The sequence below is a fragment of the Diceros bicornis genome, chromosome 24 (genome assembly GCF_020826845.1).
Source record: "Diceros bicornis minor isolate mBicDic1 chromosome 24, mDicBic1.mat.cur, whole genome shotgun sequence".
Taxonomy (NCBI): domain Eukaryota; kingdom Metazoa; phylum Chordata; class Mammalia; order Perissodactyla; family Rhinocerotidae; genus Diceros; species Diceros bicornis.
In genome coordinates, this window is record NC_080763.1 from 48602797 (window position 1) to 48619143 (window position 16347).

Sequence of the window (16347 nt, forward strand, 5' to 3'; positions counted from 1 at the left end):
CAGCATTTTCTAATACAGTTTCTAAGATTTCTGGTTATGTTGAAACCATACAGAATTTAGGAGAGGTGGAGATATATTCACACATACCTTTCTGTCAGTATAGAGCACAATCTAAAAGTTATTCTAAACTTTTGTTGTTGCTGAAAAGCAAAACCAATTTTCTTTACCTATGAAGTCCTCACTTACCCCAAAATTGCTTTTAGTAGGATTTTTATGAGAACACTGATGAAGATATTTGGACAGGGTCACTTTTCAGTGTTATTTGGCATGAGTGTTTCACTCGTTTATAAAACTGGTTCAGCTGTGCTCTTCTGTCCTGTAGGCTTTGGAATTTAAGATTTGCAAAATGCGCCCGTCTGCAAAGTCTCTGGTGTGTGGTGAGCACTGGAGTGGTGCGGCCAGCCGGCGGTTTGCCTCCTTGGTGAGGGGCTGCACTCTCCTTGTGAAGGTCTTCTCTGTTGTGCACAATGTCTTGCACGCAGACGTGTACCGGTACTCGGGGGTCCAGGACACCATCGACCTAAGAGACATCCTCATCAAGGAGGGCTATGCCGAGCTCGCAGAGGAGTCCTATGAGTCAAAAGTATGCCCTTTTGTCATTATTGTTGGAGCACTTGTGGCTCTGTGTGTGTGTGTGTGTGTGTGTGTGTGTGTGTGCGTGTGCGCGCGCACGCGCGCATAAGAGGGAGAGAATGAGAGAGAAGGGGGCACTTCTTTCCTTTCTCAGTATATTGAGGGATAAATAGCTGGATAGTGTTTGGTATGTGTGTATTAAGATCTGTGGTACCATTTTAAATGTCTTCTAGGTTTCTTTGAGACTAAATTATGGTGGCTGGGTGTTGTTTTTGTTGGTTTCCTGTTGTTAAACTGTCATTTCCTTCTTGGAATGAAAATTAAATGTGCAAATGTTCTCCATTTGGGGAGTTGTTTTTTTTTAAATGGATTCCAAGATTTATCTCCCTAATGAAGGTAATTCATAAAATATTTGTTTCAATTGTTTCAAACATTTCAAAATGTGTTTCACCTATTTCTTTCAAAATCAGTTCTGAAGCTTTCTTCTGAAAGTTTCAGAGATGCCATTTTTGAGGCTGATGTGGAAGGCCGTTTGTTTCCTTCCGTGATTTCTGCTGGGGATGAGGAGGGCTGGGATTGGGGAGGGATAAGCAAGCAGCAAAATGTTAGCCAGAGAGCTGGCTGCATTTTGTATTCCATGTGGGAAAAATCCTTTCAGGAATTCTGGTAATATTCCCAGTGTGAAACCAAAATCTTGTTTACAACAGGTTCTTTTTAAAAATGTTTCTCCCTGTTTTCAACTCTCTCATGGCTGAAAGGTAGTAAAGGCTACTAAATTGAGCCTTTAATGAATCCTGTCTTATTTCTTCTCTTTTTTTTTTTTGAGGAAGATTGGCCCTGTGCTAACGTCTGTTGCCAATATTCCTCTTTTTTACCCTTTCTCCCCAAAGCCCCAGTACAGAGTTGTGTATCATAGTTGTAGAGTTGTAGCTCTTCTGTATGGGACGCTGCCTCAGCATGGCTTGATGAGTGGTGAGTAGGTCCGCACCCAGGATCCGAACCGGTGAACCCCGGGCCGCTGAAGCGGAACACACGAACTTGACTGCTATGCCACCGGGCCAGCCCCTGTCTTATTTCTTTTGTTTGAATTTTAAAAGGTACTTGATAAAATTATCTCCTAACACCTTAATGACCTAGAGATCAGCTAAGAATAAGGTCATGCCTGTGAAATATTTTGATCAGTTTTGAATAAAGTGCTTTTAATACAATTTTTTCTTTTAGCAAAACAAACTTTTCTTATTTTGTTCAGCAAAGCCATGAAGTTCTCAAGGGTCTCTTTTCTAAATCAGTAGAAAATGGGACAGACATGTTTGTGCCATCGCCTGTGAAAGATGAGGAAAAGTATCTGATCCGGATTTTGTTAGAGAGCTTTTCTTCTAATAAACTGGGTACCCCAAACTGCAAGGTAATTTATAGAAGTCGTTTTAGAATACAATTCAAAAACTTAAAATCATTTGTATGCTGAATTGTAGTCACAATGGTTTTCTCTTTCCTGGTTTTTAATGCTGATACTTTCTTACAATGGAGCCTATATTAATAAGAGAAAGACCTGGTGTTTAGTACAGAGAAATGCTTTGACTAGTTCTTTTTTTAACCCAGCCTTTCCAGAGGCGACCTGTGCTTGTTTATCTGACCAGAGGAAACAGTGCATGGGCTTTTGAGAACCAGTGCCCTGTCCTGGATTCCTCCTGCTGAGGGCTCCAGCCCACCTGATGGGCACTGGAGTCTGGGCAGCTGCCTGTCTGGAGAAGAGGGCTGGCTGGGGTGTCCCTCCTTGGTCAGGGCCTCTACTTTTACTACCCCAGCCTTTGGCTGTGTGCTCTCAGGCCTGCCTATTCAATGGAGTTGGTCTGCTGCAGTGAAGAGAATAGTACTTCTTAAAGTGTTTGGCAGTATTTCCTTTTTGGCCAAAGACTTTCTTAAGTATATATATTGAGGAATGTTAGTGAAACCATTGAAGGAATCAGTTGCATCCCAGAAAAATACTTTCTTTAAGACATTCCCCCCCCCCCACTGAATCTTGAAAACATTATGACTAAGATGTAGCTTTTTTCTTTTTTTTTTTTTTTTAAATATGAGCTGACTTTTGGATTTTTAAGATATATATGAAGTGGTATCTTGCCTATGGTAATATTCTGTGTATTTTGTGAGTACAGGCAATACTTCATGGGCCTTTTAACCCTTATGAACTGAAGTGTCATAGTTTGACCAGAATATCCAAGTTCAGGTATGATAAACTTAAGTTTCCCATGACATTTTTCTTTTCTCTGCTCCTCTGTTTATTTACAGAAATGAATCTTTCTTTATATCTAAACTGTTGGAATGTGTCACCTTTTCTAACTTCTTCTAATTTCTCTCTTGGCTCCAAATCTGAGGTACTTTCTCTCATATCAAAGCCATTCTAAGACGTTTTTGAGTATCTTCCATCAAAGACTTCATTTTTTCTGTTCTTACTTATAATTGTTATTCATTCTGCAAATCTGTGAGTGCCCACTGTGTTCAGGGAACAGTGCATGTTTGGGGGGAACAATAGTTAATGAAATGCAGTTGGTGTCCTCCCAAAAATCATGGGTCCAGTGGGGGGGATATGCAAGTGAAAACTGGCAATTACTTAATAAGTTGACGAGGGTCTTGATAGGGGCCATAGAACATTGTGAAAGCATCTAGGAGGGGACCCTGACTGTGCTTGGAAGGCCGTGGAAGTTTTCCAGTGAAATCTGAGACCTGAAGGATGCAGAGGAGTTAGCCAAGGTATAGTTGTTGGGAGGGCAGTTGCAGGCTAGGTGGGGGGGTTCCAGCAGCGTGTATAGAGGCCTGAATTTGATAGTTTGCACTTCTGAATGTGTAGTGAGACTGGAGAGTCAGGGGGGGGATGCAGAGGGGACTACAGAGCTTGTGAAGATGAGGTGAGCTTCACAAGCCACATTTTAGACTTCATCCTAAGACAGCTGGGAAGCTCTATTATGTGCGTTTTAAAATTATCACTTCGACTACAAGGTAAACCCTGGCTTCTCAAAGTATCCTCTAGGACCAGCAGCATAGGCATCCCCTGGAAGCTTGTTAGAAGGGTGGAGCTCAGACCCCACCCAGACTTTTTGAATGAGAGCCTGTATTTTCACAAGATCTCTTGGTGATCTATATGCACTTTAAAGTTTGCGGAGCCTCTGTGTGATGAATGCGTTGGATTTCCGAGTAGAAGGATCCTCAGGAGAAGCATACTTCTGAGGCTGGTCACTGCTGTAATGCAGGTTGGGGACGTTGTGGACTGTGCTGAGTCCATGGTGGGAGGTGCAGAAATGGACAGTTTTACGAGAGCTTTTGGGTGTGGAATCAACAGGCTGGTGCTTGACTACAGTCAGTGATGTAGGAAGAGGAAGAGTGGAGGATGCCCTTGCTTGGGCTGCTGCAGGGCGTCTGCTGAGAGGTGAAAGAGGAGGGGGCTGGTGAACCACGCCGAGTTTCCTCTGGACGTGCCATGGATGGCCTGCATGGGATGTAGGCAGTGGCCGTTATGGTCTGGAGTGCAGGACAGAGAGTCTGGGATAGAGGTAGAGATTTGGGCGTTGTCAGCATGTGGGTGGTACTAGAAGCCAGGGAATGTTTGGGATCACGTGGGAGGGAGTGGAGGAGAGAAGAGGGTGGAGGCCCAGCTCCAGGACTCCAGCGTGAAGAGACTGCGGTCCAGGATGAAAAGAGGAGGTGCAGAGGAGTTTGGGCTGGTAAATGCGTTTCACCTGTTGATCACCACGTTCTGTGTTTGACCATGTCTTTGAAATGTTTTAATTATGGGTTGGGCGTCATACATTGCCTAGTTGGTGGATCAGCAGCCATCTCCTGACGACTCCTCTTTCAGATGTGTTTGGATTGAGAAGGAGAGCATCAACTCTGTCATCATCAGTGACACCCCTGAAGACCTTCACCAGAGAATGCTGGTTGCAGCTTCCCTTTCAGTCAATGCAACCGGTGAGTGAAGGGCTTCTGTTCCTTCATTGCTTGCTTTTCTCTTCTTTCCCTTGACTTCACTTACTAGGAACAATTTATCCTATGATGAGTGAACAAATTTATGCTTCTATGCTATATTTTTAGGCTATTTTCTGAGTATATTGGCTGATGCAACTTTAAGAAATGGAGCATTCTCACCTTTCCTTTTATACAAGGATGTGGAAATTGATCTCTTGCTCATTCATTCATTCCATCATACTTGGCTGCAAAGGAGAACAAATCCAAGTTCTTGGCCCTGGGATAAACCCAGTAGCCTGATGAAGACAAAAAGAAGAAAAGAGTAACCAAACAAAAGTCATCCCCAAACAGGATAAAGGCCTAAGCCTTCTAATAAGGTGTCTGTCTGTAGGTTGCTGTGGGAGCGGACACCAGGGAGCACTTCACTGATGGTGTGCCTATGGGGACAGACTCAGCAGAGGAGGGGATGCCTGAGGATGAGGAGGAGTTTGCCAGGAGGGAGTGACATTCTGCTCAGTATAGTTACATGCCTAATGTTACCTTTTAATGTGACTAACAGGGTCTACTATGCTGCTGAGAGAAACCTCTCTGATGCCGCATATCCCTGGCCTCCCGGCTCTCATCAGCATGCTGTTTGCACCAGTGATGGAGTTAAGGTATGGGTATGGTCATTCATTTTGTCCATAGGCTTTTGTAAATGAGAACCCCGTGGGAGAAAAGGGCACCTCCCCCTCCTTCCTTTTGGAGAGAAGGCATTTGCGGAAAACCTGACCACAGCACGTCTGGCTGCTTGTTGATCCTTCCCTATGCTTCAATGTGATTAAAGAAGCCTTTATTATTATTGATATGTCTATACTTGTACTTATTTCAGAAAGAAGCTCAGAGAGCTTGTAAAGATACATACAATATCACATAGGAGCTGGAGTTAAAAGTGGGACATAAGAAATAAAAAATGGAGCTAAGAGTAAGGCTCAAAGCAAATATCGTGATGATGGATATCCTATTGTTAATGAGCTCTGAATGTGGTTCTAAGCTTTCTAGCAACCAGTTGTCCACAGGAAACCTGTCAGTCACGCTTAACAATGGTAACTGTGAGGTAAGAATACCAAGTGCTCAGCAGATTTTAGCTCATTTTTAGCTCAAGGGAAATTTCTCCTAGAGACTTTAGTAAAGAGAACTGTGTAATAGAATGAGCAGAGCTCTTGACAACAGCCTCACAGTAGGGACAACCTCTTCGTACGTGTTTGTGTGAACAGTAGAGTTTGCAGAGCATTTATTGTGGGTGAAGCACAAATAGGCCTTCGCAGAGGGGTAGGGATTAGAAAAGAAATAAGCTTTGGTCTGTAGGAGCCAACATTCTGGTGGGCAACACGGAAATGGTCAGTACAGATCCTGCAGTAGGGGCCTTCTTGCCCTTGAAGAGTTATGTGATAGGAGTGTTCTTTTTTAGTCTGTGGGTGGGGATGGGGATGGTTGATAGGCCTGGTTGGTTGAGTTCGATTAAGGTAGCTGAAAGGACCCTGCTATTTACTCAGTCCTCTCTGCCATTAAACCTATTTAGAATGTACTCTCGTGATCTCAAATATTTAGTGTATGTTCTTTTTTCCCCCATTAAAAATATATGCTACTTAGAAAAATCTGGAAAAAACTGAATGGGAAAAAAATTAACATGATCATTTTTAACCATGTAGTATATTTCTTTTCTTTTCTTTTTTTTTTGTGAGGAAGATCAGCCCTGAGCTAACATCCATACCAATCCTCCTCTTTTTGCTGAGGAAGACTCGCCCTGGGCTAACATCTGTGGCCGTCTTCCTCTACTTTATATGGGACGCCACCACAGCATGGCCTGACAAGTGGTGCCTCCGTGTGCGCCCGGGATCCAAACCCCGGGCCACCAGCCGCGGAGTGCGCAAACTTAACTGCTATGCCATGGGGCATGCCCCATAGTATATTTATTTTCAATGTTCTCATATATATACATTTTATTTTGTTTTTAGATTTTTGTCATACTACACCCTTTTCCATAAATACAAGCATTTTCATATTATTATGACATCTTTGTAAATATCCATTTTAATAATTGCATCATATACTAATGAGTGGACATAAATGGCTTTTAAAATGTTGGAATTTGGCTTCTAATTTTCCAATAATAGTGTGATAAATGTCTCTATGAATAAAGGTATCTTCTGAGTTCTCGTGGGGGAGACAGACATGTAAAAACAATACACTGCATGTGATTATCTCATAAGAAAATATCCCACCGTGCAGAGGTAGGGATATGACTTAGTGAATACATAAACATGTAAATTCCCCTCTAATTGCTTCTCATATTCTTCTTACCTCTTTAGACCAAACTCCTGCTTCAACTCTTTTCTTTTAAATATGAGCTTTTTCAGGATGAGTAATACAGTGTATTATTTATAAATCTGCAGAGTGTAAGTGGTTATGTTGTAGACATTCAAGAAATGCTGAAATAATTGGTATTTAAAATACCATCTTTCTAGGAAAAAAATAAGCTTAATAGGAGAGGGTTGTATATAAACAGTACATAGCTGATAATTTGTATTCATTTTGTTGAATTTAGTTTAAATGCGCCAGAGTGGGGCAGTTTATATGACAGCATCAGTGAGACTAGTTGTCTTTGTATCTGTAGGCTCAACTGAGTGATCACTAGGAGGGGAAGAAGGGGCCTGGTGGATTTTCATCCAAAGTCTGCTTCTCATTACTGGTGTGAGGTTTTTTTTTTTCAATTTGTTGAGTCAGTAGCAACTAGTTTTGAGAAACTTTGGAAGATGAAAGAGGTGTTTGATCTTGGGTGAGCACGTTCCTTTCACCCCAAATGCTCAGTTTCCCACAACTCTTCAAAGCAGACCTGGCCTGGGGCCCTATCACTGTCTTAGGTATGCTCCCAGAGAGGGGCTGTCCTTGTGAGCCCCACTCCCCTTCCATCTGTGACCCACCTTCCTCATATCCATTTGCATGGGAGCTCATGCGCTGCTCATGCAGCATGCCTCAGCAGGCATCTGGCTGCTGCTCTAGAGAGGCTGGCCCAGGGCCGCTGTCAAAAACGAAGCCTGGGTGTGACGTCAGCATCATGGCAGAGTGAGCTCTTCCCATAGTCTCTCCCCTCTAAGATACAACGAAAAGGGCATTCACACAACAAAAAGATGTCTGAGAGATCCACGCAGCCATATGTCTGAAGGTGGGCCTGCTGGACTGCCTAGGGAGGCAGTGGAAGGAGGAAGGGGATCTCCTCTTCCTCCCCAGTGGCAGCAATCTAGGGCATGGGACCTTGCACAGCAGCTGGCATGTGACTGTGAGAGGAGAAGGGGGGAAGCGCAGCCCTCTGTGGGAATGCTTTTGCTCTCGGAGTTGCCTCCCAGCCCACAGAAATGCTCCACACCCAGGAGGCTAAGCAACCAAGGGGGCGTCCCCATCAAGCCAAGCAGCCCAGGTGGGCAGAGAGTGAGTGCATAGCAGGAGCGCGGGCAGGAAAGAAGGCATCCCATCCCCCGATCCCACCTGGTGCATCACCTTGGCTGGTCGGCCAGAGCTGGGGATCCCTGCTAGAGCACCTGCACCTGTGTGTGTAAAGCAGCAGCAGCCAGTGGGCAAACAATGATGGGGCCTGTCGCTACAGCTCCCAGCAGACAGGCACACCTGCCAGGGGTCGCAGTGGGCTCAGAAAACACAGCAGGTGGAATCTGTGACCAGGTACTACCACTATGTGATGGCAAAAGTCTACCCATCAAACAGCATGAAGAATTATATTAACACTCTGGACCAGAAGGAAAATGAAAAGTACCCAGAAATCAATCCCAAAGTCACAGAAATTTACAATCTAAATGACAGAGAATTCAAAAGAGTTATCATAAAGAAACTCAATGAGTTACAAGAAAATTCAGAGAGACAGTTCAGTGAACTCAGGAATAAAATTAATGAACAGACAGAAGTGTTCACAAAAGATATTGAAACTATAAAAGAAAAAATCAGAAGTGTTGGAGGTGAAGAACACAATGAATTAGATAAAGAAAAATCTGGAATCCTTATAAAACAGAGCTGATATTACGGAGGACAGAATTAGTAATTTAGAGGAAAGAAATATAGAAATGCTTCAGATGGAGGAGGAGAGAGAACTAAGACTAAACAGAAATGAAGAAATTCTCCAAGAAATATCCGACTCAATTAGGAAATGCACCATAAGGATTATAGGCATTCCAGAGGGAGAAGAGAGGGGGAGTGGAGCAGAGAGCTTGTTCAAAGAAATAATAGCTGAGAACTTCCCAAACCTGGGGAAGGAGCTGGAATTACATGTAAATGAAGCTAATAGAATTCCTAATTACATCTGTGTAAAAAGACCTTCTCCAAGGCATATATTAGTAAAACTGACAAAAGTCAGTGACAAAGAAAAAATATTAAGGGCAGCAAGGTAGGAGAAAATAACCTACAAAGGAACCCCTATCAGGCTTTCAACAGATTTCTCAGCAGAAACCTTACAGGCTAGGAGAGATTGGAATGATATATTCAAAATTCGGAAAGACAAAAACTTTCAGCCAAGAATACTCTATCCAGTGAAACTATCCTTTAGATACGATGGAGCAATAAAAACTCCCAGATAAACAAAAGCTGAGGGAGTTCATCACCACAAGAACCCCCCTACAAGAAATGATCAAGAAGACCCTCATACTTGAAACAAAAAGAGTTTACAAAGCCTTGAGCAAGGATATAAACAGACAAAATCAGAAAATTGCAGCTCTCTATGAGAATAGGTTAGCAAATGTTTAATTATAACATTAAAGATACAGGGAAGGAAAGCATCAAAAATAACTATAATCACTTCATTTTAATCACAAACTCACAACACAAAATGGAATAAGTTGTGACAGCAGTAACTTAGATGGGGAAGAGGAAAGGGATGAAACTTGCTTAGACTGAGGAAATGAGGTGATCAGAAGATAGACTGTATCATCTACGAGATCTTTTATACAAACCTCTCAGTCACCCCTAAATAATCAGAACAGAGACACAAATGATTGAGAAAACCATCATAGAGAATCACCAACTGAATTGGCAGTTGGAAATACACAGGACGAGAAACAAGGGAAAACTACAGAACAACTGGAAAACAAGTGATAAAATGGCAGTATTAAGCCCTCATATATCAATAATCATTCTAAATGTAAATGGATTTTTTTTTTTTTTTGTGAAGAAGGTCAGCCCTGAGCTAACATCCATGCCAATCCTCCTCTTTTTGCTGAGGAAGACTGGCCCTGGGCTAACATCTGTGCCCATCTTCCTCCACTTTATATGGGACGCCGCCACAGCATGGCCTGGCAAGCGGTACGTCGGTGCATGCCCGGGATCTGAACCCGGGCCGCCAGCAGCGCAGCATGCGCACTTAACCGCTACGCCACAGGGCTGGCCCCTAAATGTAAATGGATTGAATTTTCCAATCAAAAGACGCAGAGTGGCTAGATGGATTAAAAAACAAGACCCAACAATATGCTGCCTCCAGGAAATACATCTCAGCTCTAAAGACAAACACAGGTTCAGAGTGAAGGGATGGAAGACAATACTCCAAGCTAGTGGCAAACAACAGAAAGCAGGTTCAGACAAAGTATACTTCAAGATAAAAAAGGCAATGAGAGGGGCCGGCCAGTGGTCTAGTGGTTGAGTTTGCGTGTTCAGCTTCAGCAGCCTGGGGTTTGCAGGTTTGGATCCTGGGCGTGGACCTACACACTGCTTATCAAGCCATGCTGAGGCGGCGTCCCACATAGAGCAACTAGGGGGACCTATAGCTAGGATATACAACTATGTACTGGGGACTTTGGGGAGAAAAAAGAAAAAAAAGACAATGAGAGATAAAGAGGGGCAGATTATAATGATAAAAGGGACACTCCACCAAGAGGACATAAAGCAACTGTTAACAGACCTAAAAGGAGAAATTAACAGTGACACAATAATAGTAGGGGACCTTAACACCCTGTTTACATCAATGGATAGATCATGCAGACAGCAAGTCAACAAGTAAACAGTGGAATTAAACAAAAAACTAGACTAGATGGAGTTAATAGATACATATAGAACACTCCATCCAGAAACAGCAGAGTACACATTCTTTTCAAGTGCACATGGAACATTCTCAAAGATAGACCATATGTTGGGAAACAAGGCCAGCCTCAATAAGTTTAAGAAGATTGAAATCATAACAGTTATCGTCTCTGACCATAATGCTATGAAACTAGAAATCAACTATAAGAAAAAAGCTGGGAAAGTGACAAAGATGTGGAGACTAAACAACATACTACTGAGCAACCAATGGATCATTGAAGAAATTAAAGGAGAAATCAAAAAATATCTGGAGACAAATGAAAATACACCATACCGACTCATATAGGGTGCAGCAAAAGCGGTCCTGAGAGGGAAACTCATAGCAATACAGGCCCATCTTAACAAACAAGAAAAATCCCAAATAAGCAATCTTAAACTACACCTAACAGAATTAGAAAAAGAACAAACAAAGCCCAAAGTGAAAAGAAGGAGGGAAATAATAAAAATTAGAGCAGAAATAAATGAAATTGAAACCAAAAAAACAGTAGAAAGGATCAGTGAACAAAGAGCTGTTTCTTTGAGAAGATAAACAAAATTGACAAACCCTTAGCCAGACTCACTAAGGAAAAAAGAGCGAAGGCTCAAATAAATAAAATCAGAAATGAAAGAGGAGAAATTACAACCAATACCACAGAAATACAGAGGATTATGAGAGAATACTATGAAGAACTCTATGCCAGCAAATTGGACAATCGAGAAGAAATGGATAAATTTTAGACTCATACAACCTCCCAAAACTGAATCAAGAAGAAATAGAGAATCTGAATAGACCAATCACAAGTAAAGAGATTGAAACAGTAATCAAAAACCTCCCAAAAAATAAAAGTCCAGGACCAGATGGCTTCTCTGGAGAATTCTACCAAACATTCAAAGAAGATTTAATAGCTGTCCTTCTCAAACTATTCCAAAAAATTGAAGAAAACGGAACACCTCCCAACTCATTCTACAAGGCCAACATCACCCTAACCCCAAAGCCAGACAAGGATAACACAAAGAAGGAAAATTACAGGCCAATATCGCTGATGGAGATGGATGCAGAAATCCTCAACAAAATATTGGCAAACCGAATACAGCAATACATCAGAAGGATCATACACCATGATCAAGTGGGATTTATACCAGGCACACAAGGATGGTTCAACATCCAGAAATCAATCAGTGTGATACACCACATTAGCAAAATGAGGAATAAAAACCATGTGATCATCTCAATACATGCAGAGAAAGCATTTGACAAGATCCAACATCCGTTTATGATAAAAACTCTCAATAAAATGGATATAGAAGGAAAGTACCTCAACATAATAAAGGCCATATATGGCAAACTCATAGCCAACATCATACTCAATGGGGAGAAACTAAAAGCCACCCCTCTGAGAACAGGAACAAGACAAGGGTGCCCACTCTCGCCACTCTTATTCAACATAGTACTGGAGGTTTTGGCCAGAGCAATTAGGCAAGAAAAAGAAATAAAAGGTATCCAAATAGAAAAGGAAGGAAACTCTCGCTGTTTGCAGATGACATGATTCTGTATGTAGAAAACTCTAAAGAATCCATTGGAAGACTATTAGAAATAATCAACAACTATAGCAAAGTTGCAGGGTACAAAATCAACTTAGAAAAATCAGTTGCATTTCTAGACACTAATAACAAACTAGCAGACAGAGAACTCAAGAATACAATCCCATTACAATCGCAACAAAAAGAATAAAATATCTAGGAATAAATTTAACCAAGGTGGAAGACCTATACACTGAAAACTATAAGACATTATTGAAAGAAATCGGTGATGGCATAAAGAAATGGAATGATATTCCATGCACATGGGTGAGAAGATTAAACATAGTTAAAATGTCCATATTAGATAAAACCATCTACAGATTCAATGCAATCCCAATCAGAATCCCAATGACATTTCTTCATGGAAATAGAACAAAGAATCCAAATTTCGTATGGGGCAACAAAAGACCCTGAATAGCTAAAGCAATCCTGAGAAAAAAGAACAAAGCTGGAGGCATCAGAATCCCTGACTTCAAAATATACTACAAAGCTATAGTAATCAAAACAGCATGATACTGGCACAAAAACAGACACACAGATCAATGGAACAGAATTGAAAACCCGGAAATAAAACCACACATCTGTGGACAGGTAATCTTCGACAAAGGAGCCAAGAACATACAATGGAGAAAGGAAAGTCTCTTCAATAAATGGTGTTGGGAAAATGGGACAGCCACATGGAAAAGAATGAAAGTAGACCATTATCTTTTGCTGTATACAAAAATTAACTCAAAATGGATTAAAGACTTGAAGGTAAGACGTGAAACCGTAAAACTCCTAGAAGAAGATATAGGCAGTACGCTCTTTGACATCGGTCTTAGAAGCATCTTTTCGAATACCATATCTACTCAGGCAAGAGAAACGAAAGAAAAAAGAAACAAGTGGGACTTCATCAGACTAAAGAGCGTCTAGCAAGGCAAAGGAAACGAAAAAGACAACCCACCAACTGGGAGAAAATATTTGCAAATCATTTATCCAACAAGGGGTTAATCTCTAAAACATATAAAGAACTCATACAACTCAACAACAAACTGGGCAGAGGATATGAACAGACATTTTTCCAAAGAATATATACAGATGGCCAACAAGCACATGAAAAGATGTTCAGTATCACTAATAATCAGGGAAATGTAAATCAAAACTACAATGAGATATCACTTTAACACCTGTTAGAATAGCTGTAATTACCAAGGCAAAAAATAACAAATGCTGGAGAGGATGTGGAGAAAAGGGAACCCTCATACACTGCTGGTGGGAATGCAAACTGGTGCAGCCACTATGGAAAACAGTATGGAGATGTCTCAAAAAATTAAAAATAGAAATACCATACAACTCAGCTATCCCACTACTGGGTATTTAGCCAAAGAAATTGAAATCAACAATTCCAGGGCCAGCCCGGTGGCTTAGCGGTTAAGTGCACACGCTCCACTGCTGGCGGCCCGGGTTCGGATCCTGGGCGCGCACCGTCGCACTGCTTCTCCAGCCATGCTGAGGCCGCGTCTCACATACAGCAACTAGAAGGATGTGCAGCTATGACATACAACTATCTACTGGGGCTTTGGGGGGAGAAAATAAATAAATAAATAAAATCTTTAAAAACAAACAAACAAAAAAAAAACAATTCCAAGTATCTTATGCACCCCTATGTTCATTGCAGCATTATTCACAATAGCCAAGATGTGGAAGCAACCCAAGTGCCCATTAGCTGATGAACGGATAAATATGTGGTGTGTGTGTATATATATATATATATATATATATATATATATATACACACACACAATGGATTACTACTCAGCCATAAAAAAAGACAAAATGGTCCTATTTGCAACAACATGGATGGACCTTGAGGGTATTATGTTAAGTGAAATAAACCAGACAGAGAAAGATAAACACCATATGATTTCACTCATATATGGAAGATAAACTTACGGACAAAGAGAACATATTAGTGGTTATCAGAGGGGAAGGGGCTTGGGGGGTGGGCATAAGGGGTAAAGGGGCACTTGTGTGGTGACTGACACATAACAGTGTACGACTGAAATTTCACATTATAAACTATTATGACCTCAATTAAAAAAGAATAAAAATAAAAGCTGTCAAGTGAGGCTACAAAAAACAAAAACAGAAAAAAACCAAGCCTGTTGTCTCTGGGTCGGTAAGGTCCTCTAGGTCCTGTCACTATCTGGTCACAATTGATGGCAACTTGAAGACTAAAAGGTAATTTTTTGCCACCTCCAACGTACTCTTTTTGCAATGGTGGGAGGAAAGGAAGATAAGTGAAGAATTAAAATATTACGTTTTGTTTCAGTTTAAAAAGGAAAAGGAGATGTGTGCTACTCTCCACTAGCAAGCAGAGAAATATAAGGAGAGACCACTGTCCCTTTTCTTGCTCCTGGTCATGACTGGCCCAGCTGCTATTTATGACTCCCTCGTCTGCTCTTCCTGCCACGCCCCTTTGCTTTCAGCTGGCCCCGCAGTGAGTCAGGGTGACCACCGACCTTGGCGGCTGTGCTATCAAGTAAGGGCACTCGATGTCCTTTCATCTTTGCCGAGGAGCTCACCTCCCCCACATCTGGCCCAGATGTGCTTCGCCTTTCTTACTGCCTGCCTTCCCAGGTCGGAGCAGTCTGTGGTGTCGCTGCCAGTTCAGTGGACTCATTAGTTAGTACCTAATGGTAGTGTCCTCCTCTAGGTGAGTGAAATGCTCCCTAGTCGCCGAGTCTGGCATCTCCAGGTTGGACAGCAAAAATCTGAGAACAAGTTATTATTGGGTGCAGTGACGAGAATGCTGCCCTTCCCCCTCCGCTTGGTTCTTGGAACCAGATGTTGCAGCTGTTGGGGAGACGCACTGTGTGGTTTCATGGTTGGAGGTTAAGTCATGTTCTGCAGGGCAGTACTCCAGCCTTGAAAGGTGGTGCTTCCAAGCAGGCCACGAGTGAAGTGGGATCTTTCAACAACAAAAAACCCTATCAGGTAAAACTGTTAAAAATTAGATGAGAGTAGACTGAAAGGAGACTTGCACTTTTTAACTGTTCCACTCACTGTAGCTGCATAACACATTACTCCAAACAGCCCTTTTTTATGCTGTGGTTGAGGAACTCAGACAGCTGTCTCTGCTCCATGGCTTCTGGGTCTTCAGCTGGGAGATTTGAAGGCCGGTAGGTGAAAATCGTGCCTCGGCTCCTTTGCGCACATGCCTGGTGGTTTACTCTGGCTGGAGGCCTCAGTTTCTCCTCATGAGGGCCTCCCCATGTGGTCCCTGCAGGGGCAGGTTTGGTCTTCCTCACAGCATGGTAGATGGGTGCCAAAGGTCAGTGTCCTGAGAGAGAGCCAGGTGGAAGCTGAGTCGCCCTCTGTGACCAACCTCAGAAGTCCTACAGCAGGAGATTCGCCACGGTTACGTCCCACCCAGACTCAAGGTGCGGGGTCAGATACCCCACTTCTCACCGGAAAGTGTCCACTTCCCGTTGCAAGAACAGCTGCTGATGTCAAGTCTGGTGGGAAGGCTGTGGCAGTGGATGGAGCTGGGGTTGCACTCCTGCCCTGCCACGTACCACCTGACCTTGGGCAGGGCCTCCAACTTCTGAGGTTGCCCCAGCTGTCAAAAGGGCGGTCTTGATCTCACAGGACTGTTGAGGGAAATCAGTTAGATGTGTAATGCTCAGCACGGCATCTGAGGCATGGCAAGCCCTCCACAACTGTTGACCGCTGTAATCCTAATATAAGTCCTGCTCCAGTTTTCCCTGACAGCATTGCTGGGGGGAAGAGTCAGAAGGTGCTTCACAGAGAGTAGCCTAAGCAGGATTTGGAAATATCGCTGGACTTTTAAAAAAATACTGCTGTTTAACACTGCAGATTAACGTAATGCACATTACAGAATATTTAACAGAGCTTTTTTATATAGAAGTTAGATTGACTAACTTTTAACTTTCGAGGAAATATATTTCCATATTTGGCTCATATCGGGGATTCTAGAATATTAGGTTGCAATAGAAGTTCCTCTTCTATTGTATTTTTCAACATAATTGTCTGGAGAAGTCGCCTTTCCAAACATAGCAGGAGTCAGCTTATATAGACTTCAGCTCCTTAGGCAGGTTGTTTCGGAATGAATTCTGTGTGCAGCCTCCCGTGCCATCG

At 42.4% G+C, this 16347-nt stretch overlaps 1 protein-coding gene across 1 annotated transcript in view; it reads left to right on the forward strand.

Annotated features, from left to right (window-relative positions):
- TDRD9 (tudor domain containing 9) overlaps positions 1-16347 on the forward strand; it is a 121271-nt gene that overhangs the window by 87277 nt on the left and 17647 nt on the right. The window contains exons 28-32 of the mRNA XM_058567826.1: positions 323-583; positions 1823-1978; positions 2730-2800; positions 4427-4536; positions 5093-5189. Coding sequence (XP_058423809.1) covers positions 323-583; positions 1823-1978; positions 2730-2800; positions 4427-4536; positions 5093-5189 — 695 coding nt within the window. The remainder of the gene's footprint in view (positions 1-322; positions 584-1822; positions 1979-2729; positions 2801-4426; positions 4537-5092; positions 5190-16347) is intronic.